The sequence below is a fragment of the Cervus elaphus genome, chromosome 3 (assembly GCF_910594005.1).
Source record: "Cervus elaphus chromosome 3, mCerEla1.1, whole genome shotgun sequence".
Taxonomy (NCBI): Eukaryota; Metazoa; Chordata; class Mammalia; order Artiodactyla; family Cervidae; genus Cervus; species Cervus elaphus.
The window spans coordinates 24,919,529-24,943,834 of record NC_057817.1 but is presented as its reverse complement, the minus strand read 5'-3'; the positions used below and the strand labels follow the sequence as shown (position 1 = coordinate 24,943,834).

The 24,306-nt window shown below is 36.0% G+C and overlaps 1 protein-coding gene across 12 annotated transcripts in view; it reads right to left on the bottom strand.

Moving 5' to 3' along the window:
* Positions 1–13,656: 13,656 nt before the first annotated feature.
* VEZT (vezatin, adherens junctions transmembrane protein) overlaps positions 13,657–24,306 on the bottom strand; it is a 67,804-nt gene continuing 57,154 nt past the window's right edge. For 10 of the 12 annotated variants that reach the window (XM_043881579.1, XM_043881587.1, XM_043881672.1 and 7 more), the window contains 4 exons: positions 23,959–24,152; positions 20,586–20,686; positions 18,098–18,305; positions 13,657–14,685 (listed from right to left, as the gene is read on the bottom strand). In XM_043881579.1, coding sequence (XP_043737514.1) covers positions 14,171–14,685; positions 18,098–18,305; positions 20,586–20,686; positions 23,959–24,152 — 1,018 coding nt within the window. In that variant the 3' untranslated portion in view covers positions 13,657–14,170. Of the gene's footprint in view, positions 15,754–18,097; positions 18,306–20,585; positions 20,687–23,958; positions 24,153–24,306 lie in introns of all 12 variants that reach the window. The other 2 variants (XM_043881655.1, XM_043881664.1) reach the window with 1 other exon arrangement.

Below are 24,306 nucleotides of genomic sequence, written 5' to 3'. Positions count from 1 at the left end.
GATGGGCAGGGCCATGCTCAGTAAATCCTTAATCCAACTTTCTGGTGATGGGTGGGGCTGTGTTCCCTCCCTGTTATTCACCTGGGACCAAACTATGGTGGAGGTAACGAAGATAATGGTGACTTCCTTCAAAGGGTCCCATGCATGCACTGCTACACTCAGTGCCCCCAACCCTGCAGCAGGTCACCACCAAGCCACACCCCCACTGGAGACTCCTGCACCCTCACGGGAAAGTCTGGGTCAGTCTCTTATGGGGTCATTGCCCCTTTCTCCTGGGTCCTGGTGCATACAAGGTTCTGTTTGTGCCCTCCAAGAGTCTGTTTCCCCAGTCCTATGTAAGTTCTGGTGGCTCTCTGGTGGGGTTAATGGTGACCTCCTCTAAAAGGGGTTATGAAATACCCAGGTCTGCTGCATCCAGAGCCCCTGCCCCGCCAGCAGTCCACTGCTGACCTGCACCTCTGCAGGAGACACTCAAACACAGTTCTGTCTCAGTCTCTGTGGGGTCTCTGGGTCCTGATGCACACAAGGTTTGTTTGAGCCCCCTTAGGCATCTCTGGCGGGTATGGGGTTTGATTCTAAATGTGATCTTCCCCTCCTGCCATATGGCTGGGGCGTCTCCCTTTGCCCTTGGACATGGGGTATCTTCTCACAGACGCGTCAGTGCCATGAGCTGCCACAGTACTGCATAGGAAGCTGGAATGTTAGATCCATGAATCAAGGCAAACTGGAAGTGGTCAAACAGGAGATGACAAGAGTGAACATTGACATCTTAGGAATCTGTGAACTAAAATGGACTGGAATGGATGAATTTAACTCAGATGACCATTATATCTACTACTGTGGGCAAGAATCCCTTAGAGAAATGGAGTAGCCATCACAGTCAACAAAAGAGTCTGAAATGCAGTACTTGGATGTGACCTCAAAAACGACAAAACGATCTGTTCATTTCCAAGGCAAACCATTCAATATCACGGTAATCCAAGTCTATGCCCCGACCAGTAATGCTGAAGAAGCTGAAGTTGAACGGTTCTATGAAGACCTACAAGGCCTTCTAGAACTAATACCCAAAAAAGATATCCTTTTCATCATAAGAGACTGGAATGCAAAACTTGGAAGTCAAGAAACACCTGGAGTAACTGGCAAATTTATTGGCCTTGGAGTACAAAATGAAGCAGGTCAAAGAATAACTGAGTTTTGCCAAGGAATGCACTGGTCATAGCAAACACCCTCTTCCAACAACACAAGAGGAGACTTTAGACGTGGACATCACCAGATGGTCAATACCAAATCAGATTGATTATATTCTTTGCAGCCAAAGATGGAGAAGCTCTATACAGTAAACAAAAACAAGACCAAGAGCTGATTGTGGCTCAGATCATGAACTCCTTATTGCCAAATTCAGACTTAAATTGAAGAAAGTAGGGAAAACAACTAGACCATTCAGGTATGACCTAAATCAAATCCCTTAGGATTATACAGTGGAAGTGACAAATAGATTCAAGGGATTAGTTCTGATAGACAGAGTGCCTGAAAAACTATGGATGGAGGTTCGTGACATTGTACAGGAGGCAGTGATCAAGACCATGCCCCCAAAAAAGAAATGCAAAAAGGCAAATGGTTGTCTGAGGAGGCCTTACAAATAGCTGTGAAAAGAAGAGAAGTGAAAGGCAAAAGAAAAAAGGAAAGATATACCCATTTGAATGCAGAGTTCCAAAGAATAGCAAGGAGAGATAAGAAAGCATTCCTCAGTGATCAGTGCAAAGACGAAAACAATAGAATGGGAAATACTAGAGATCTCTTCAAGAAAACTAGAGATACCAAGGGAAAATTTCATGCAAAGATGGGCTCAATAAAGGACAGAAATGGTATTGACCTAACAGAAACAGAAGATATTAAGAAGAGGTGGCAAGAATACACAGAAGAACTAAGCAAAAAAGACCTTCACAACCCAGATAATCACAATGGTATGATCACTCACCTAGAGCCAGACGTCCTGGAATGCAAAGTCAAGTGGGCCTTAGGAAGCATCACTACAAACAAAACTAGTGGAGGTGATGGAATTCCAGTTGAGCTATTTCAAATCCTGAAAGAGGATGCTGTGAAAGTGCTGCACTCAGTATGCGAGCAAATTTGGGAAACTCAGCAGTGGCCACAGGGCTGGAAAAGGTCAGTTTTCATTCCAATCCCTCAGAAAGGCAATCCCAAAGAATGCTCAAACTACCGCACAATTGCACTCATCTCATACACTAGTAAATTAATGCTCAAAATTCTCCAAGCCAGGTTTCAACAATATGTGAACCGTGAACTTCCAGATGGTCAAGCTGGTTTTAGAAAAGGCAGAGGAACCAGAGATCAAATTGCCAATATCCGCTGGATCATTGAAAAAGCATGAGAGTTCCAGAAAAACATCTATTTCTGCTTTATTGACTTCGCCAAAGCCTTTGACTGTGTGGATCACAACAAACTGTGGAAAATTCTGAAAGAGATGAGAATACCAGATCACCTGACCTGCCTCTTGAGAAATCTGTATGCAGGTCAGGAAGCAACAGTTAGAACTGGACACGGAACAACAGACTGGTTCCAAATCGGCAAAGGAGTATGTCAAGGTTGTATGTTGTCACCCTGCTTATTTAACTTATATGCAGAGTACATCATGAGAAACGCAGGGCTGGAAGAAGCACAAGCTGGAATCAAGATTGCCGGGAGAAATATCAATAACCTCAGATATGCAGGTAAGACCACCCTTATGGCAGAAAGTTAAGAGGAACTAAGAACCCTCTTGATGAAAGTGAAAGAGAAGAGTGAAAAAGTTGGCTTAAAGCTTAACATTCAGAAAACTAAGATCATGGCATCTGGTCCCATCACTTCATGGGAAATATATGGGGAGACAGTGGAAACAGTGGCAGACTTTATGTTTTTGTGCTCCAAAATCACTGTAGATGGTGACTGCAGCCATGAAATGAAAAGAGGCTTACTCCTTGGAAGGAAAGTTATGACCAACCTAGACAGCATATTAAAAAACAGAGACATTACTTTGCCAACAAAGGTCTGTCTAGTCAAGGCTATGGTTTTTCCAGTGGTCATGTATGGATGTGAGAGTTGGACTGTGAAGAAAGCTGAGCACCAAAAAATTGATGCTTTTGAACTATGGTGTTGGGGAAGACTCTTGAGAGTCCCTTGGACTGCAAGGAGATCCAACCAGTCCATCCTGAAGGAGATCAGTCCTGGGTGTTCATTGGAAGGACTGATGCTGAAGCTGAAACTCCAATACTTTGGCCACCTCATGCGAAGAGTTGACTCGTTGGAAATGACCCTGATGCTGGGAGAGATTGGGGGCAGGAGAAGGGGACCACAGAGGATGAGATGGCTCGCGGCATCACTGACTGATGGACATGAGTTTGAGTAAACTCCAGGAGTTTGTGATGGACAGGGAGGCCTGGCGTGCTGTGATTCATGGGGTTGCAAAGAGTTGGACACGACTGAACAACTGAACTGAACTGAACTGAGTTCTTAGTAGGTTATTTTTTGTGTTGGGACCAACTACACTGTTTTAAAACTACTATCTCCTTCCCCTGCCACCTCTTCTTATCCTTTGTAGCCTCTAAAAATTGAATAATTTCCAAGATACTCACCTGTGCCTAAATATTGGCTGTCTTGCACCCTGGAAGAGAAAGAAAAATATGGCTTTACATAGTGCAACTGTATCTCTTTAAGAAAGAGAAAATCTGAGGATCCTACTCCTAGAAGAGGAGTTTGGAAGTCTACTCCAATTCATAAATGACAACTGTCTTTTTCTTATTTGGAAGCTAATTACTTTACAATACTGTGGTGGTTTTTGCCGTACATTCACATTAGCAACTGTCTTTTTCTTACTCAGAAAACTGTGGCTCATTATGATTAAATGATTTGTCTGAGACTGAGAAAGTAGCTTTGTCCATAATCCAACTCTACTGACTTCCAATTCAGGTCTTTCTACTTTATCCTAAGGTTAGTTGTAAAATTAAATGTATCCACAAGTAGCTTAACATAATGATGAAGTCTGGTTAGTTTCTTAGAATTGGTTGGGACACTGGTTCTGCCACTTCATGTTTATGACTTTGAGAAAACTACTGAGCCTGTTTTTTTTTAATCTTCAAACAACATATTTGGGTTCTAGGAACATGTTTATTACCTAATGTTATTTTTTATATAAAAATTAATATTTTCTTGTACAGACACATCTAAGACATTACTTCAAACAAATAGGACTAATTTTCATATGGCCATTTTCCATAAGATTTTTATTAATTTTTACAGATGTATATTCGGGGAAAATTACTATTTGCCAACTTTATTTTCAATGGTTATGGCACATCTGCTAAGGATCTTCAAAAGCAAACTGTGAAGACAAGGCGTGATTATCATATGGGATATTTCCTACCCAATGACTTCAGGATCCGATAGAGTAAACTATATACAATCTACTTTATCTTTATACTTTTAATTTAAAAAATCTCAGACAAGAGCCAAATTTCCTTGACTCAAATCTTTTCTGCAAAGAGGTAGCTTATTTATTTAAAAGTTCAGTTCAAGGAAGATCACTTTCTCTTTAACCAGCATTCAGTCTGCAAAACCACTGTGGAATTACCAAAATGTTCCCAAGACTATAGCTAAGCTTAGGAAAGTTAAAACCAACTTTCCATTCATTACATAGGAAAAGCATGATCCATTGGACCTTAACTCCCTTATAAGTTCAATACACCGCTTCAGTAAGGGAGGTCATGTAAGTCAACAAATGTAACAGGATGAGAATGTATCCAGTGACTGACAGTCACAGAGAATGGTTAAAATGGAGTTTTTAAACTTAATCTGCTGCTTTTGCGCTGATAAATTATCATGTGAGGCACCTGAATGATCAAACAAAACTTAGACTAATGAATCCAAGGCTTTCCTAGACAACCGCTGTCCTTTGTGAAAAAATTTTGGGGAAAAAAAAGTACAATAGAAAAATAAAGACAGAAGGAACAGAAAAAGAAATGTTATCTTTTGGCTAATTCATGTTACAAACACCAGAATAAAAAAGGTACAAAATATAAAGAAGTACAGATTTTATTGGAAACTTAGGCTTAGGAATGACAATAATAATACAGATATGTACAAACCTACTCTTGGGATTTTGTAAAATCTTTTAAAACTGTTGACAAAAATTCATTATGATAAAATACATAAAGTTATCAAAGAAATTACTTTAAAAAAAAAGGTTATACTCTCAAGTCTTCAAGTCGGGTTGGAAACGTAGTTTTACCATATAAAACATAAGAAGTCAAAGAGTAAAAATTAAAACATCTCTGAAAGAATATTTCCAAATGATATTTAAAAAATACACCTTAACACTCCAAAAGTATCTAAAGTGAAGGTAGACTTTAGAAACTTACTATGTTAATAATCCTGAACTTTGTAGGACAGTATGCAAATTCCTATTGTCAGTGTTCATAAATAACAATGTTAAAAGTGAGTAGACAGGCCCCTCCCCATAACCAAGAATACTTACTGTATATAAACATAAGCTGGACTAACTGTCAAGAAATACAATTAACTGTGCACTGATATAAGAATGCAGATGACAGAACTTTTTCATGTTTGGGTGAACACAAAATGTCAAATTCTGGCAGAAGATGAAAATAAGGCTCACCTATTTAATCTATATAGTCCATTAGAGAAAAAATGAATGAGAAGACTTGAGGCATAAATTAAGAGTGAATTTACAAGACAGTAAAAAGCATTTAAATCATTTAGCTTTAAAATTCAAAATCATTAGACCCAGAGTCTACTGTTTTATTAAAAATATATATACACACACAGAGTAACATGTACAGTGCTTTGATTTACACAAACAGGAAAACATTGTGCAAAAATAAAAATATTGAGAAGCATTAACATAATAAGATTTAAAAGGCAAAAATAACAGAATCCACGGGATGAAGCATCTACATAACGAATGTAATACAGAAATAATCCCAGGGTTGAGTTCCTCAGAATGAGCCTCAACAGTCTCTCAGTCCTATTTTTTTTTTTTTTTTTCTCAGTCCTATTTTAAAGGATACCTCGTTGGCCAGATTTTTCTAGTGTGACAAGGCTTGGAAGACTAGCACAGTTGCAGCTGCTTTCACATTATAGTACCTGCTTAGTCTGCAATTACTTCAAACATGGCTCAATCTACTGAAATGCTAGTATGACCAAAAGTATACATTTTCATTGTGTATAATAACCTTTGGTGTATAATATACAAATATTATTTTGTATAATATACAAATATTATATTGTATAATACAATATACAAATATATTATATTATAATAACCAAAGGTGTATAACAACCTTTGGGGGTGTTCTCAACATGCCTGTTCAGAAATCTTGTTCTCCAAATTAAATAAAAACATGTATATGACTATAGTGATGTTACGATATGAGGCCATTTGATAAATCAACTAGGTCAGAATATTTTAAAAATCCAGAGCAGCAGGGAACAAAAATAAAGAAACTTGCTAAAAACCTTATAACAGATTCTAAAATGCAGCCTACATTGAGACTAACAGAGATGGTGCATCTACAAATGTTGCTAAAGTTCTCCTCAGATCTGAATCTCAAAAAGCAAGTTGAAAGCAGTGAGGTAGATTCAGTAACAGATTAAAAGAAAAAGGCATTAAATAACAGAAACAAGAGTTAAAGAATCACCTACAATGCAGCAAGAACGCAAAGACATTTTAGAATACCTTTTTAGAAACTATGAAAAATTAGTTAAATGAAACTGTAGTAATATTGTTGAGTAGAAAGTTTTTGAGAAAAGCAAAAGCAGAAATTAATTTGGGGAGGAGGGAAATTTGTTTTGATAGCTAAGTTGCTTACCCTAAAACTAGAGACCAGATAGTAAAAACTGTAAGAACAATGCTTCTCACTGGCAATTAATAATAACCATATCATATACCACATTCCTATTGTGATAAACTACTATAATGTCAAAGTCTGGTAAGACTATCTTGTCCACTGTCATCCCTCTATTTTAGAAAGACTAATGAACCAATTTTTGTTCACACATAGGCACACATACAAAAAAACATTAAACTCAGTATGTCTCATCAGCTTCAGGTTGTCTTCAGCCTTCACACTCTTGACGTTCCATCCAGGAATGATGCGCGAGTTTAGGTTGGTTCTAGGATAGGCCCAGGGGCCTGGTTTGATCTGGGATCCCTGGGACCATACCTAGAACAAACCCAAACAAAACCAAACTCCTTGGGAGTGTTTTCAGCTCAGGCAGACTTCTGGCTTTTCACTCATATGGACCTCCAGGGCTGTACCAGAACCATAAGCCAGTCTTTAAGGGATGGGTGTAACATATCTGGAGCTTTCTGTATGTTGCCAGATGCTAGTACTGTGCTTCAGTAAGCGTTATTTAAATCATGTTATGAACAGAAGTACAGGTTGGTGAAATAAAAGTGCAGAAAATACTTTGATTCAGCTAATACAGATTTCCATTTGAGCTAATATATTATAGGTGTACTTGGGAAAGGAAAAAGAATAATGTAATTACTTGTAAAAGACATGTGTTAGTTTTTAAAATATGTTCAATGATAAAATAATTTGTAGGTAGCCAACCTTTAAGAAAATGCTAAAAAGTGAAAAATGTCAAGTCCAAAATAGTAAAATTATCTCTTATTTTGAGAAACTCTTAAAATATAAATGAGAGGAGAAATATACTTGTGCAACAGTATCTCACAGAATATACTCACTTTTAAAAATAGTGTATTCCAAAGTATACACAACTTAAATACTGTCCTATTGCAGTAAAATGTTTGATATGTACCAAATGAAATTAGTAAACAGAAATGAAACAAACTAATTCAATCACTCACAGGTTAAAATATATATTAAAATTTATAGCATTTAAAACATATGTATTTTAATTAATCACACATTTTAGGATATCCATAAAAATCAACTCCTTATTCATGTTAAACTTTTGTATATGTGAATTCTGGAATCAATTCACCCTCTTTTTGATTTACAGCAATTATACTAGGTAGAGTCACTTTCTTTTCACAACTACACTCAAAGAGAATTTTTCTCCTTGTATCACCAAACCAAGTTTGGCCTCATAACTATTTTGTAATGGCAGCTTCAACTTAAGACAGTGTTTTCGATCATCTATTTTTTGATGAACATTGCATCATAATTCCCTTCTAGTAGCATGAATAACTGAAAGCTGACTTTGAGGCATGGCCATAAAATCAGTGGATTGATTCTCTAATTACCGTGTAATTAGATGGCAGGATGAATCAACATATGGTTACTAAAACACAATCAGCCTGTTGGTAAAACTGAGTAGTTCAGCGCTAATCCCAGACAAGTATCCCTTTCCAGACAGGTTTGAATTTTACTTGCAAATATTATATAACATGCAAATCTAACGTTTATTTTTCACAAGAAAAATAATCATGCTTGATTAATTAACACATAAAATTATAACTTAAACATGCAAAATACAGAATGACAGTGGGAATTTAGTCATTCAAGTATCTGTCAAGATCATTAGATCTAACACTTTCATGTTTGGCCAGCTTTTAATATACATTTAATTGAATAAAAATAAAGATATTATCTTAAAAACTTGTATAATCAAAGAATAATTTTCCTGTGTATAATTGCCTTGAGTCTAAAACCCTTATTACCATTCAGTTCTCCATAGTATCAATAACAAAAGTTTCCTTATTTTCCAGGGCTCAACCTACTTTGTGTTTTGAAAATAAGGATACATTTCTCTAAAAACAAACCGACATAACAAAAACAACCCAGCCAAAGAAATTCTTGGCATCATGTGGTATCCAACTCAAATAGAAAGTACTATAGAAAAAGCTAACTTGACTAGATTGGTTTTAATCAGCATCAAAAATATTAGCAGTGTGAAATATATAGAAGGTAAAGTACGGAAACAAAATGGTTTCTTTGGTATACTAACTGCTCTTCTATTCTGAGAACAGGACTCTAATCTAGTACACTTAAAGACAGCAATGAAATAGATAATAAGTTATAATTCATGTAGTTAGGTATAATCCAGTTTTTCAGGTTTTTACTGAGTCAGTTTACTCTTTGTATTTTTTATACATTATGCTAGCTGTCTCAGTCAGCTGTTTTCCAAACCTGAAGCAGTCTAGAAGGACCATTATGAAGGTAGAGGAAGGCTATTGCTACAGGCACACTTCAGTGAGTAGTAATAGAGAAATCACAACTATTAGAAATCAAAGGCACAGCAGAATGGAGTTACTTAGTAAAGGGGCATATAGCTTTCAGTGCCTGAGTAGTTTATTACAGTAAAACTGTTGTTAGTAACAATCATTTTGACATCAAAATTTTTTCATTGCATTTCATATATTGCTTAAGAAGACAGCAATGCATAAAAAGATTTTCTTCAGTAATTATTCCAAAAATTTTAAAAGCTCTTTAGAGGTTTAAGCTCCACAGAAAACTGGGATATCTAGAATGACTCATTCCCCAAATATTCAGTTAGGCAGTTCTTACTAAATTAGCCATGCATGTTTAGTCTCAAACCAATAGTTCTAGAATATAAATCTTGGTGAACAGAGTTGAAGTCTACTTATGGTGCTCTAAGTTTTAAGTCTGCATACTATATTTGAACACTTAGCAAGAACAAAATATTTAACATTTTCCTAAAATATATATAGTGATTTATACAAAGATAGTCAAATTTTCTTTTATGGCTGAATTCATTAATGGAGAGTCCTAGAAACATTACCATATAAAAATTGAATTAATACTCTAAATGTATGGTAATCACATATTCAAACAAGTGCTTTTAGCAAATTCTTAGTAAAGAACTCAGAAGCAAACAAAAGTATGCTGAGCAGCCAAACAGGTACCACAAAGTCCATGCACTTTACTGACAGAAAAGCCCCTTAAGCCTTGTTCAGTCTACTTACTCTTATTTTAGACACAATTCTAGCAAGCTTGGCAATCTGGTTTCTCAGTCCACAGCAGATTAGAAGCAGCAAGTTAGGGGCCTAGTGCGGGAAGCAGGCACACAAGACAGCAGCAAAAAGTGACAACTGATTATAAGAGAAGATAGAGAAACTGTGAAAAACAGATATGACTCAAAAAGCACAGCAATGCAAGGTCGTGTAGTAAAGGGGCATTCTATAACTCAGCAGCCCCTAAGGGTGAATTTCTGTTTATCACCCCATGTTCTTAAAGATGACAAAGAAAATGCAGAGAAATAGAAAGCATATTATAGAATATTTCTTATAAAACTGTTAAAAAAATTAATGATTAAATGGATTTGCCTCAGTTAACTGAAAAATTAAAATATGCCTTAGCATATGATATAGTCAATGATAATATAAATAAATTGTTACTGTATTTAAGATGTTTTCCCTTCTAAAATATTTATAGTTTTCTTTTTTTTTCGGTTGCACCATGTGGCATGTGGGATCTTAGTTCCCCAATGAGGGATGGAACCCATGGCCCCTGCAGTGGAAGCATGGAGTCCTAACCACTGAACCACCAGGGTGTTACTTGCAGCTCATTTCGTAATTCTCAGTGTGATTTGCATAAATGTCTTATAAATTGGAGGAATAAATCAATCTTTATATTTTTTCTGGTTATCCACTTTAGTTCAAATAACAAGCTATACTACAGCCTTACGGTATTCAGCTCTTGTTTTGTTTGCATAGAGAAACAATATGCTTATGATTAAACCAGATCCATTGACCTTTTCTTCTCACATAATATTTAATAATTTATCAAAATATTTCATATTTTAAATTACTGATGATGTGTAAGTAAAAGTTAGTCATCAGAGTCAAATGACCTCTAGGGTTGCTTTTGATTAACACTCCAGTGACTTATAATTGTGTGAAATGTATCAGAACTTAATTTTTCTTATGCTTTAACATTAAAAACTTTACCATTTTTATTATGTGAATCAGAATATTACTATTTATTTTTCAAAAAAGTTGAGTAGAAAATTTTTTGACCTATTTTATTAACATATTTACTAACTGGTAACATATTTACTAACTGGTTACTAATATAAACAGGTCTTCTTTTCCAGCCTCAAAAGTTTTATTTTCTTTTTATCTATGTCTGAGAAGTCAGAAGTCACAAATATCATTTAGCAATTCAGAGAATTTGGGTTTTGCTAGAAAAACTCCCCATGATATTATTATTTCAGTTGCACTCATAGCTTTTCTTTTTTTTCTTTCACTCATAGCTTTTAAATGACAGAGATCTGGGATTTAAACTCAGGACTGTCCTTCTATATTAAATCCTTAAAACCATATTCTTAAATTTCCATAGTAAGTTGCCTTAAGTGCATTTTTCCTGACTTTATCTTCAACAACTTTAGAAATTAAACTTGAGTCAACTGCCATCAGTTTCTAATGAAATATATTCACACGCTGTTAAGCACAATTGATTTTAATGAGGACTTAGGAAGTCAATAAAAGAGACAACTTGTGAAAATAAGCAATGAACTGCCAATCCAAGGCCAGCAAGAGTCGGGCCCTAGATAGGCTAGATATGTAGACTTTCACTGAAGGCTTGGGGAAAAAAAGGATTTAAGATATGATAACTGTCACCAGATCATTTACTGCCATGACCTTCCTAACTGTAGGCAAAGGGCAAAAATCTTGTCTTTAAGAGTGACCTAAATGACTCTTTTATGGAAACATTTATATTAAAAGATCTCACGATATTACTCCTTACAAGAATTTATTCTGTCAAAATACCACTGTTAAATTTGGAAAGCACAATTACAAGTTTTCCCCACAGAATATTTTCCCCAGAGGGCTTCTTTTGGACAGAGGGTGACAGCTATAAAGCTAGTCACAAGCCTAATAAGAAAAATTGAAACGTTCTGAGAAAAGTAACAAAAATTATCTAGTTAAACACTGACTTATTTATTTCCTAAGGTATTCATGGCAAGAACAATAAGGTCCTAGACAGAGTTGTTAGATTTTTACTGGGTATAAATATCACCCAGATCTTGTTCTGAAATGACCCCTAAGAATAATTGGGAGTATGGCCCCAAATCTGCATTTAAAAAAAAAACAAGACCTACAGTTTATTCTAATGCAGGTGGTCCTTGGCCGGGGTGGGGGGAGGGGGCAGGGGAACCGAGAGACACTGACTGCTAGGCTATTTTAAGGGAAAGTTAGGAATTTTCACAGGTAAAATAATATTTTACCTTGGAAATATTCTAAAAAATGACAAATTTTGAAAACTACATAAAAAGAACAATTAAAATTCCAAGATCCTTATTATCATGATTTCAATAAGTAGAATTTTCATACAACTAAGTAAGAACTAGTGAATAAAACAGATCAGAATGGAAGGTTAAGAATTCCTGATTAAAAATAATAATAAAAAAAAGAATTCCTGATTAAAATTAGTCTTTCAAAATTAAAAAGTATCATTTTAGAAAGCATTAAATAAAACTGGCATAATATAATGAAGATATTTTCCCCAAACTGGTGTAGTAAAAAATATATATAATAATAGAATTAAAAATTATTAAACTCTAATTCTGTGTATAAGGCTATATAGATTAAGAGAAAGATTATCCAAGTTTTTCCATAATTCTAAATTCAAGGAAAAAAGGAGTTGGCAAACTAAGCAATTTCAAGTGAAAATAAACTCTAAGCATTATCATTTAAGAGTGTAATAGCTACAACACAAAATTTTTTCTTGAAATTTAGCTATTTCTAAGTGTTAGACTAGGCCCACCCTAAGATATTGCTCCCAAGAGCTTAATTATGGGTAAGTTCCAGAATATTTGGCAACTGGCAGAATCACTTATAGTATATGAAACTGCTATTATTCATATAAAGTAGAACCAAGTTTTTCCTCAGGACCAAAAATAAATTTCCTTAGATTACTGGAAAAAAAAGAAATCCCCTTTGGTATACAAAAATTTACTCATTTGAAGTGCTAAGTTACAAGAATTCAATGTGTTTCTTAACTCCAAAGGCATACTAGATTCATAATTTCCTTTCTAGGATAGTAGCACAGAGTTTTCCTACATTTTCCTCAAATAACATCTGTAAACTATGTCAGTGCATAGGAGCTACAGGTAGTAAAAAAACAATATACTCTTGAAAATATCACTCTTTAAAAAATGTAGTCACAACACAAAACAGATGAAATTGAGACAATCTGGAAAGCAACCTCTTAGGAGGTAGTTTGTAAATAAAGTATTACGGAGATAAGGATGCTTTCCAGGAAGTCAACAGGATGTTTCATAATCTTATTATGTGGAGAGCGTACAGCTTCAGGCTAGAAATTAGCAGCGTCATGACTTACTGATGTCAATGGCACCCATTAGCTCTAGGGAAACTGATAAAAGAAAAAACTTTTTTATAAAATTGGGGATGAGGCCTTGAACTAAAGAGATCCCACTTTGATATCATCTTTTAGTTGCAACAACAGAAAAAGATGAATACACAAAAAATTAAAAGGATAATTCCTAAAAAGGTGCAATGTTTTTCTTTACAAGATCATTAAGAAATCTTAAAATCAAGATACTGAATACACATACAAACAAAGACACGTGTTATAACCCAAGTACTTTTGAAACCATATTTTAGTTCCAAACCCCAGTACACATCAATTTCATGAATTCAACTTTTTTTATTCAGAACGTGTATCTTTAAGACTGGTATAAACAAAAATAAAATACAAACAACTTGTTATTGACATAATAGCTGCAGTTATTAACTGCGAGAATACAGTAAAAAGGAGCCTTACTAAATGTTAATGTTCTTGCAACAGAATTATCCCAGTCATTTTATGGTAGTAAATTCTGGCAAGAAATGATAAATTCATTTGTTATTAAAGATATTTAAAGAGTTTCCAAGATCAATCAGTCATGCTGCAAATAAAACAGCAATTTATTCAAGAGAGCCCTTACCTTTCTCATTCTCCTAAAAGGTCTGCCATTTATAGGTAACTAGTATTTCCAGATCAGTTGTTCAAACCCAGGTTCTTCCTATAAATTCACATCTTAGCTTTAAATACAGTAAACTTACACTCATTTTCCCTTTCCAGTGGAATATCTAGTCTTGAAGTTAAAACACTTTCACAAAAAAAGAATAATTTAAAATCCTTCATGTAAATCTTGGTTCTTACTTTTCTTCTACCTCATTTTCATTTTCTTGTATTATTTGCTCTTCCTCCTCATCACCAAAAGTCTGTTCCTGCATGGTGGTAAAGGAGAGAGATCTAGCAGCCACTTCTGCAGCGAGGCCAGCAGTGAAAGTGAAATCAGGGGACAGCTGTAGCTGTGCCAGCCTCTGCTTGATGGAGGGCTGTGATGAGACCCTGGGGGCTGGGTGGGCAGGGGCCAGGCCATCTACATCTGCCTGCGGAGACTCATCTTCACGCTCACACTGGTAATGTGCTCTTTCTTCAGCTCCTTGGAAGAAGACTTCATTTGCAGAATTGTCTTTATTTTTACCATCTAGAGGGTATTCACATAAATACTCAGTCCTACTACTTATTTCATTGTCAGCTGTAGAGGTTTTATTATTTTCCTCTTCAGTATCATTTTTACCAACTTTCCCCATATCTGAATCCACTGATGGTTCTGAATTACTTATGGGTTCCACTGGGTCTACAGGAGACAAGGATTTCAACACAGCTTCAAAGGAAAAAAAAAAAAAAAGAAAGAAAAATAATAACTAAAAACCCAGCAATGATTTAAACTTTAATTTAAACTCCCAGCAGGTTTTTCTTATAAAGAATAAATAAAAGCTAAATAAAACTTTCTAGTAAATCAAAATAAATTTATAAAACCAGAGAACTTTGTAAGAGATAAAATACCTAAGACATGAAATGAGATGGGGTTTTGATAAATATTTTAAAACACCTCATGTATTCTCTTAATTCAAAACATTAAAGCAGTGTTTTCAAGGTGTGGCTCTTGAACCAACAGCATCAGTCAGCATCACCTAGGAATTTTTTAGAAATGAAAATTCTTCAGCTCCACCCCATACCAACTAAATCGGAAACTGAATGAGGACTGGCTATGGTTTTACAAGCCCTCTGCTGGATTCTGATGCACATTGAACTTTGAGAACCACTGAATAAAGAATAAGCAGCATGGTTTTCACCGATAGTATCATAGATGAAACACCTAAGAGTAATCCAGGTAATAATCCTATCATCATCAACACACACATATTTACAAGTTAAAACATCATGGAAAAAAAATACAACATACAATTCAACTCACTTGTCAACCACCTAATAAGACCCTGATGACAGTAAAGCCATAACTTCTACATATTTTAACGCCACAGAAAAATATAAAATAAAATAAAACCTGTATTCCATGTCAACTACTGTACAAAGCATAATACACAGATATTACATCCATACGGCAGAAGTTGTCCTTTCAAGGAAAATGAAGTTTTATTTAGCCCCTCTTGATGTTAGTAGGCAGTGGGTTGCTTGCTATGCAGTCTCTCCTCCCAGTATGAGGGGTTAGTACAATACAATATGTTATGAAGCATGACGGAAGAAAAAAAAGTGCGTCTTGAAGATCTGGCGTTTATTTTAAAAAATAATTTGTAAAACGTGTCCATTTCCAAGAAACAGATCCCTAAGCTGCAGTAACTCCACTAGAGAAGCAGCAACAACAGAAAAAAATGGCCACAGCAGGTTCCAGTGTAGAATTTCCCTCTCTAATTCCATTCGGACTTTACCCCTGTAGGCAGAGATGAAAACAACTCTGGAAGATGTACTGAAATTTTTCATGGGAAAAGCATTTTAAGGAATCAGCTTTTTACTTATTTTCATAAACTAAATTAGCATATGCCTTTTCAAATGTAAACTATCAAAAGCACATACCTGAAAAAGAGACATTTCTCTCACTGTTACATCGTTACCCACACTGTCAAGGGGATCGTTTTAAAGCCACATGAAACAAATACCAAACAATAAAAAAGGATACAGGTTTATATACAGTGCTATTTTCAGACTTTGCGTACAACTTTGTGTACAGTGTTAGCTGATAAATCTGTTAATTCTTAAAGAAAGCAACACATATTAGAAGTTGATTGATATTCCTGATTATTGTTAACTAAATGAGGGTGGGTAATCTGTATAATGCATCAACGAACTAGTATGTTAACACTATGTTAGAATAGAAACCTCCAGGACTATACGGATTTCTGTTTCTTGATCTATGTGCCGCGGATTCAACAGTAAACCATATCTTACTATCTACTTATTGAGTAATTTTCTAAATGAATACTGTGGGGGATAATAAAGCCCCTATTTAAGAACACTGTAATTTAATTCCAGAAACAAAAACAACAAAAAAAATAGAACAAACAGGAAACAATAGTGTCTAAAACCTAATACTCCCAATCTCTGATTTACGAAGGCCCAATATATGGACAAGCAGGTTGCAGGAACTCTGCTTTGTTGCTCAAGAAATCCTTTCATTTCACAACAGCGTCCCCTGCATATGAGGCTCTGTAGTACTGAGTGGAGAGGTGGCAGGACTGGAACAGTAAGAAGGGGACTCATGGAGGACAGACTGGTGGAGAGGAGAGCATTCCTGTGAAAGGGATCACCATGAACACTTTTCACTAATAAAAAGAGCAAGCTTGTAGAACCACTGTAATTAGATATAAGTAGAGGAAGATATCTATACTAGAAATAGTGGGGAATATAATCGAATATGGTAGACTCATGATGGAGAGGCTTGAAACCAGAAATAGGAGTTTATATTAAATACAATAAAAAAGGGGAAACTGCTGTAGGTTTTTAAGACAGAGAGCTATTATCTATGTGTTGTTTGAGAAAAATCTAATCAGTTTTCGAGGATAGACAGAAGCAAACCTAAAGGCTTAGCAGCTATCTTCAAGAATAGCTTAGAAGAAAAAGGTATTGAAAATGCAAGTCAGCTAAGACGCTATTATAATATGTGAGCATAAGCTTATAACTGTGTGTTAGTAGCTCAGTCATGTCCGACTCTCTGCAACCCAATGGATGGTAGCCCACCAGGCTCCTCTGTCTATGAAATTCTCCAGGCAAGAATACTGGAGTGGAGAGCCATTCCCTTCTCCAGTGGATCTTCCCAACCCAGGGATTGAACCCGGACCTCCTACATTGCAGGCAGATTCTTTACCATGAGAACCACAAGGGAAGCCCAACCTTACAAGGACCTGGGCTATAAAGGGGATCAATGGGAAGAAAGAAGGAGGACAAAATGAAGAAGGATATATCTGGACAAGGGAGGATGGGAGGGCCCCAAAGAAGAAAAGAGAATGATGAGGAACCTTCCAGAGTAATCTATACATTTCTAGCGAAAAAGAGAAAAGGAAGAGAAGGCAGTTGATTTTGAGGCTCCACATATACTAAAATAGAAGGGAAGTCCCACTCTACCTGCTTAGAAATCCAGAGGAATTAATTCTTGAATTAGGAATTAGCTAGTTTGATGATACTGTTGAGTACTAAGCTTCCCCTCTCTTCCTCCCCTGCTTCCTATGAAGTTCTAAAGAAAAGAAGGGTAGTTACATAAAGAGGTTCAAGGGTAATCTTAGGTATTACCAGTCATCCACTTTTGTACAAATCCAAAATGGAGACAGTGTGCACATAAGCATCTCTGCCTTCCATCTTCTAAAGTGTTCAAATCAATTATTATTTAGTAACCTAGTGATATAGCTAAGGGCCTAGTGTTTAATTCATTTGTTTCAACAGTGAACTGTTGTTAATTTTGTATTATATTAAAAATTATAATTGAGAACAGGGTTTAGAATCTTGAACTCACTGAAACAAATTTAGTAGAAAAACAGAGTGATGAAAAAGTCTGACTTCATATTCCCAATCTGATTATATAGTAACTCTTTTATTGACCAAACTGGATTATATAATGACTCTTTTATTGATCAAATTGATTTTGTGTCTGAAAGACAAAGTACTATACTTACTAGTGGATCCCTAAAATGAACACCATAAGAATTCTGTGGCTAAGATTTACAGTTCAAGAAAAAAGAATCCCTTACATTGAAATAAACTTTTACTCTGAAGTCAGTGCTTACCATGATCACTAAACAGAAGCTGCTTCCACTTCTGCCTTTCTGCCTCTGATGCTTTAAATCCCAGCACAGATTTCAGTTCTTGGAGCACCCTCTTGGATTCTTCATGTTCACGCTTCTGTCTCTCTCTGTCTTCTTGAGACAAGTAATAAAAATCATCCTTTCTGAAATCAGTGTCCATATCAATATCATCTACATAAGCTTCTAACTCCTGAAAATGAATAAAAGAAAAAGCACGGTACTTCAAGCAGACAGTTTTCTAGTAGCATCCACTGACTTGAACCTATCGAACTCCAAGATTAAAAAAAATAAGGACTCTTGGCATAGGTCACTAAAGCACAATTTGCGCATACAAAGCAAACACAGATAAACTGAAAGCCTACTGAAACTTACTTGATATTAAACGGAGTTGTGGATAAGAAAGTTTAACAACTTCAGTCATTATTTTTCTACTCTGATACCATTCAATAGATCTAGTCAAGACTCAAGCTATTAGCTATGTCAAAGTCAATCAAAATTAGCGGGGCTGTTGGTTTACGGAGGTAGTCCGGTATGTTAGCTTTCTTTGGTAGACATTTGTGTTTCTCTCTGACTTTTCAGGAAGTTTGAACACTATTGCTAGGATTAGGGAACACCTCATCTGATGGTTTTCCTTATTTCTAAGGTGAAGGGTAGGATCCTTATTACTCAGCTGCTGTTGCAGTTATGGTTAAGGAAAATTATTTGGGATCCTCTAATCAGGCGTACGGAGAAGGCAATGGCACCCCACTCCAGTACTCTTGCCTGGAAACTCCCATGGACGGAGGAGCCTGGTGGGCTGCAGTCCACGGGGTCGCGAAGAGTCGGACACGACTGAGCGACTTCACTTTCACTTTTCACTTTCACACACTGGAGAAGGAAATGGCAACCCACTTCAGCGTTCTTGCCTGGAGAATCCCAGGGATGGAGGAGCCTGATAGGCTGCCGTCTATGGGGTCGCACAGAGTCAGACACGACTGAAGCAACTTAGCAGCAGCAGCAATCAGGTGTAACTGGGTCAGATCTGATTCAGAAGTTTGTGATAAAAGAAACAGGCATTTTAAGGAACCTATTCCGGCAAGGGTGGTGGCAGACCAAGTTTCTAGAGGTAGAGGTTCTGAATATAGTTTTCATTATTTAGCATGATGCAATGGTGTAGTGGCACCGGGTGTAGTGGCAATGTCTATACCCAGTGACTTAGCAGTGATGCTGCCACTGGAACAGTTCTTTTGAGTGACTTTGGCTGTGTACCCCAGCCTGCTTTAAGCTCATTATCTGGCCCTCTGAAATATTCTGTCAGCTAGCTAACGGTTTTAAATAAATTTCTTTGTAAAACTAAGCAGGGTTGGTCTCCCTTTGTAATTAAGAATACTGAATAAACAAAATGAACAAGAAAAGGAAGCTGCCTTCCTCAGAAGAAAAAGAACTCTTCTTCAGAAGAAAAAGAAGTCTTCTTCAGAATAAGCAATCTGTTGTCAATATCTAACTTAATCATCTAAAAAAGTATTTTTTAAAGTGAGATATAACATACATCTCAACGATCTGCACTTTTGGGCTTCCCTGGTGGCTCAGATGATAAAGAATCTGCCTGTAATGCAGGAGACCCAGGTTCAATCCCTGGGTTGGGAAGACCTCCTGGAGAAGGGAATGGCTACCCATTCCAGTATTCTTGCCTGGAGAATTCCATGGACAGAGGACCCTGGTAGGCTATAGTCCATGGGGTCGCAAAGAGACACAACCAAGTATCTTTCACATAATATACATATATGCATTCAAATGCACAAATCTTAAGTGTAAAGGATTTTTACCTATGTACACATACTAGGAACCACTCTGATCAAGATAAAAACATTTCCAGCATCCCAGAAGGTACCTTTACCAATGTATTAATTTTTAATGCATTTTATCACTTTCGAGTATTTAAGAAATGGACAATTAGATATAAACAGGAAAATCTGCTGGTAGATTCAATGGATTAAAATTCAAGGCACTAAGAACTAATGATTTGATATAAATTCAATACACTGTGTTGTGATTTTTGAAGATCATTAGAAATATAAATTCAACAATTGTGCACAATTATTCAACAACTGTTCTGTGCTAAGTCGCTTCAGTCATGTCGAACTCTTTGCGACTCTACACTGTAGCCTGCCAGGCTCCTATGTCCATGGGATTTTCCAGGCAAGAATACTGGAGTGGGTTGTCATTTCCTTCTCCAGGGGATCTTCCTGACCTAGGGATTGAACCTGTGTCTCTTACAACTCCAGAATTTGCAGGCAGGTTCGTCACCACTAGCACCACCTGAGAAGCCCTAAAATGGGGTGCCATGCCTTCCTCCAGGGGATCTCCTCAAACCGGGATCGAATCCTGGATAATTTTAATTCAACAACTACCCATGTCAATTACAGAGAAAGGGAGGTAAGGTTTGTACACGAAACTCTTTAGAGGGAAAAAAAGCCATTTTCATCCTTACCTGCTCCTCAGGAATTGGATCTTCGTCTGCAATGTGTAGAGGAGGCTGTGTCAAAGGTACCACAGTGCAGCGTGGGTTCTCACACGCCATTTCAGGTTTACCTTAGAAAGGAACACAGAAATGAGTGAATATCTACCAAAGTTAATAAAGAGCACCATCTGTAGATTTATAATTTAAATAAACTCTTGGAGAAGAAAACCTGTTTTATCTCTTCCTTTTTCACCTTACCATAGTACTTGGCACACAGGAGGTACTCTAAATACTTGAACAATCAACTTTACTCATGGCATAGAAGCAGACTCAAGTCACACCATCATCACTCTTGCCTACGAAAAACAAACTTCAGTTCTGCACTGTACTTATACGATTTTTATTTTCAGGAGAAATTAGGATTGGAAATGAGTTTCATAAGTAAAAGATTGAAAAGATTATCTCACGTGAGCTTAACTTCAATTAACTATTAAAAAACAGTGTTTGACATCTAATCTCGGGGTTATTTAGCCTCATATTCAGCTCTCTTTTATCATTATCTGTCTACTTTAAAGAAGTAGGGGTTAAGCCTCTAGATTTTTACCTTTCAAGACTATTGACAGATAAGTGGTTTGGGTCAGAGTTGGGGGAGACTCTTGGCTAGTGTGGGCTGGTATGGTCAGAGCAATCTAGGCTAGCAGGGGAGAACTCTCAGTGGGTATAATCAGCAGAAATGTGACTTAGCCCAGTGTCAGGTGACTAGTTACATACAAAAGACTGCGTAAATAAGTAAATATAGTGAAACTAATGACAATCAAGCTACTCATTATCACAAAAGGGAAGAACAAATACAGAGAAGGGGGAGGCCAGAATAAACTATGGTACTGACACTGAATTGGAGGTACTGGTATGAACGCGTGGCTTATAACATATATGGACGGATAGATATACAAACAGAGACAGATGTGTGTGTACGTGTTTGAGTTGTGTGTGTGCTCAGTTGTGTGCAACTCTTTTGTGACCCGATGGACTATAGCCTACACATGTGTATCTGCAGATGTATTCCACAGTTCTGTACACTGACAAGTGGTAAAAGCAGTAATATCCCAGAGGCCATGAGCATCCCTAGCACTTAAGATCTTGGTTTCTAAAGGTCATTTTCCATTAAAAAGAATGAGGCTTCTTGGAGACAAGGCAGATGTTAGGGCCGGAGGCAAGGAAAGTATGAGACAAAGTCAACAAGTGCTCAAAGAATGATGGTGATAGGAACCACCTTGAATGGGCTCCCTCTGGTCGAACTATGGACAACCTGAGCAACAATATAAAATAAAAGTAACTAATTATGATCTATTGAATAAAATAAGAATCCATACTAATATAAATGTGTAAATAAGTAGAAAGGGGGATGCTTAACCTTAAAATAGTGTCAACTAGTAAGTGTAGGTGGAAAACGGAATTAGAAAATTACCATTTGGCAACCACCACAGCAATATTCAATTGAAGCAAGAACTATCAATGGATGCTAAAAGTAGTGGGTGAAAACAATTAAGCTAATTTATTCACTTTTTGATACACAATTTTATGAGTTTAGATAAAGTCATGTAATCACCATTACCACTGATTACCATACAGGATAGTCTTATCATCTCAAAACATCTATTTAATGCTGCCTCTTTATACCCTATTCCTCAATATCCAACTCCTAGTAATCACTGATATGTTTCTTATTTCTGTTAAACTTTATCATTTTGAGACTGTCCTATAAATGGAGTCACACAGTATGCAGTGATTTGAGCCTAACCTCTGCTGATTAGCATAGTGCATCCTCCATCTTACTGACAGAGCAGTGGTAGTTCATTTCTTTTTTATTTTTGAGTAGTATTCCCTTGTATGGATGTATGTAACGATTTATGTATTCATCAGCTGAAGGACCTTGGGTTATTTCCTGATTCTGCTGGTATACTGTGGGTATGCAGAAGAATGTCTGATTTTTAAAAATATGAACAGAAGTACTTAGGGGCAATGGGATTTCATGTCTGTTTCTTAACTCAAATGGTTTAGAATAATACCACCAAGAGAATTTATAGACAATACACACACAAATGTGGTAGAATGTAAAAAACTGGGGAATCTGGAATTAAGGGGTACTTAAAATTATTCTTGTGTCCTATAATTTTGAAATAATTAAAATAAAAAGATATAGCTAACTAAAGCACCTGTTTCTTAAAAAATTTAAACCAACAATTTTATTTCAAGTTGTGTATCCAAGGCTATGATGGGCATTTTAGTGAGAAAAGTTTCTGAATACTTGTACCTTAGTTCATATCATTACCACCTATGAGCATATCAAGAAATGACTTCTCACCTGCCCAATGAATTGAGACTGCTTTAACAATCATGTTCAAGCGACTAAGATTCAGTATCTTATGGTATGCTAAGGGAGGCATGAGTGGGATGCATCTAACACCCACTGGTCTCCTGAGTGTTTCTATTTATAAAAAACACACCCGAAAGCTCAAGAGTTGTCATCTAAAAAAGTTTAATATGCATAAATATTTGCACATATTAAAAACCCTTGGCAAATCTATCTTTTGGAGAAAGAATTATTCACCGTTTATATTTGAGGAAATCTACAGATAGTATATCAGTAATTAGCTTGTTTACATTTCCTTTGAAAAATGCTAATACTTTCACTATCTAAGGACTTGTTCAGTTTGCTCAAGACAGTAAACAAAGTATTACAGATCTAGCTATAAACAAAACAATGACTTAACAGGATGATAAAGCATTACTCACCTTTGGCAACAATACAATTTTTTATTTTTTAATTGAAGGATAATTGCTTTACAGAATTTTGTTGTTTTCTGTCAAACATCAACATGATCAGCCATAGGTGTACATATGTCCCCTCCCTCTTAACATCATAATAAAGTTCCAAGGAATAAACATGGTATTGACTTATAGCACAAGTTTAAAGATAAATATGCCAAACATTTACAATTAAATTAGTGAAGTTAACGAAGTATTTTATCTTAAAAGTAAATTCAATTTCTGGTCCCTGACTATCAAAACTCATTATTACCCTAACTGGAAAAGAGTTTCTGGAATTTCTAATAATTGAATAATACTATTAAAATCTATTTTTTTAATTAAAATTTTAAAAAAGGAACTATATGATTCAGGGAAACTTCAAATCATATTCATTTTTTATTTACAAAAATAAGAGCCAACACTTTATATTCAGTGTCAATTTGCACATATAAGTTCACCTTTTTTTTTTTAGACAACTAGGAAATTTTATCAAGTCAGTTTTATCATGGAGACAAGAAGTAAACGTGATAAAGCCCTGCTGGGGAGTAAGGACGTCTGCCAAGTGTATGCAAAGGAACTGTCTCATAGGTACCTTTTTTATCTGTATTTCTTTGCAGCAATTTGTCCACTTGAGAAATGGCCTCTTCCCAGCAATTGTTGCTTGCTTGAACATGGGGCTGAATTAACTTTAATTTCTGTTCTAGGATTTGATAAGCTTCTGACACTAGTTCTTGTGTTTCTTTAGTACAGACAAGCTTTTCAAGTTCATCCTCAAGAATTATTACCCTGAGTAATAAAGAAAAACAGAAACAGATTTCTAAACTATGAAACAAAATGTATAATTCACAAAGTTTATTTTAAAAAAAGTTTGTAAGATGAAAAAAAGTTCTGAATGTGGTAGGTGGTGATGGTTGCACAACAATATATATGTACTTAATGC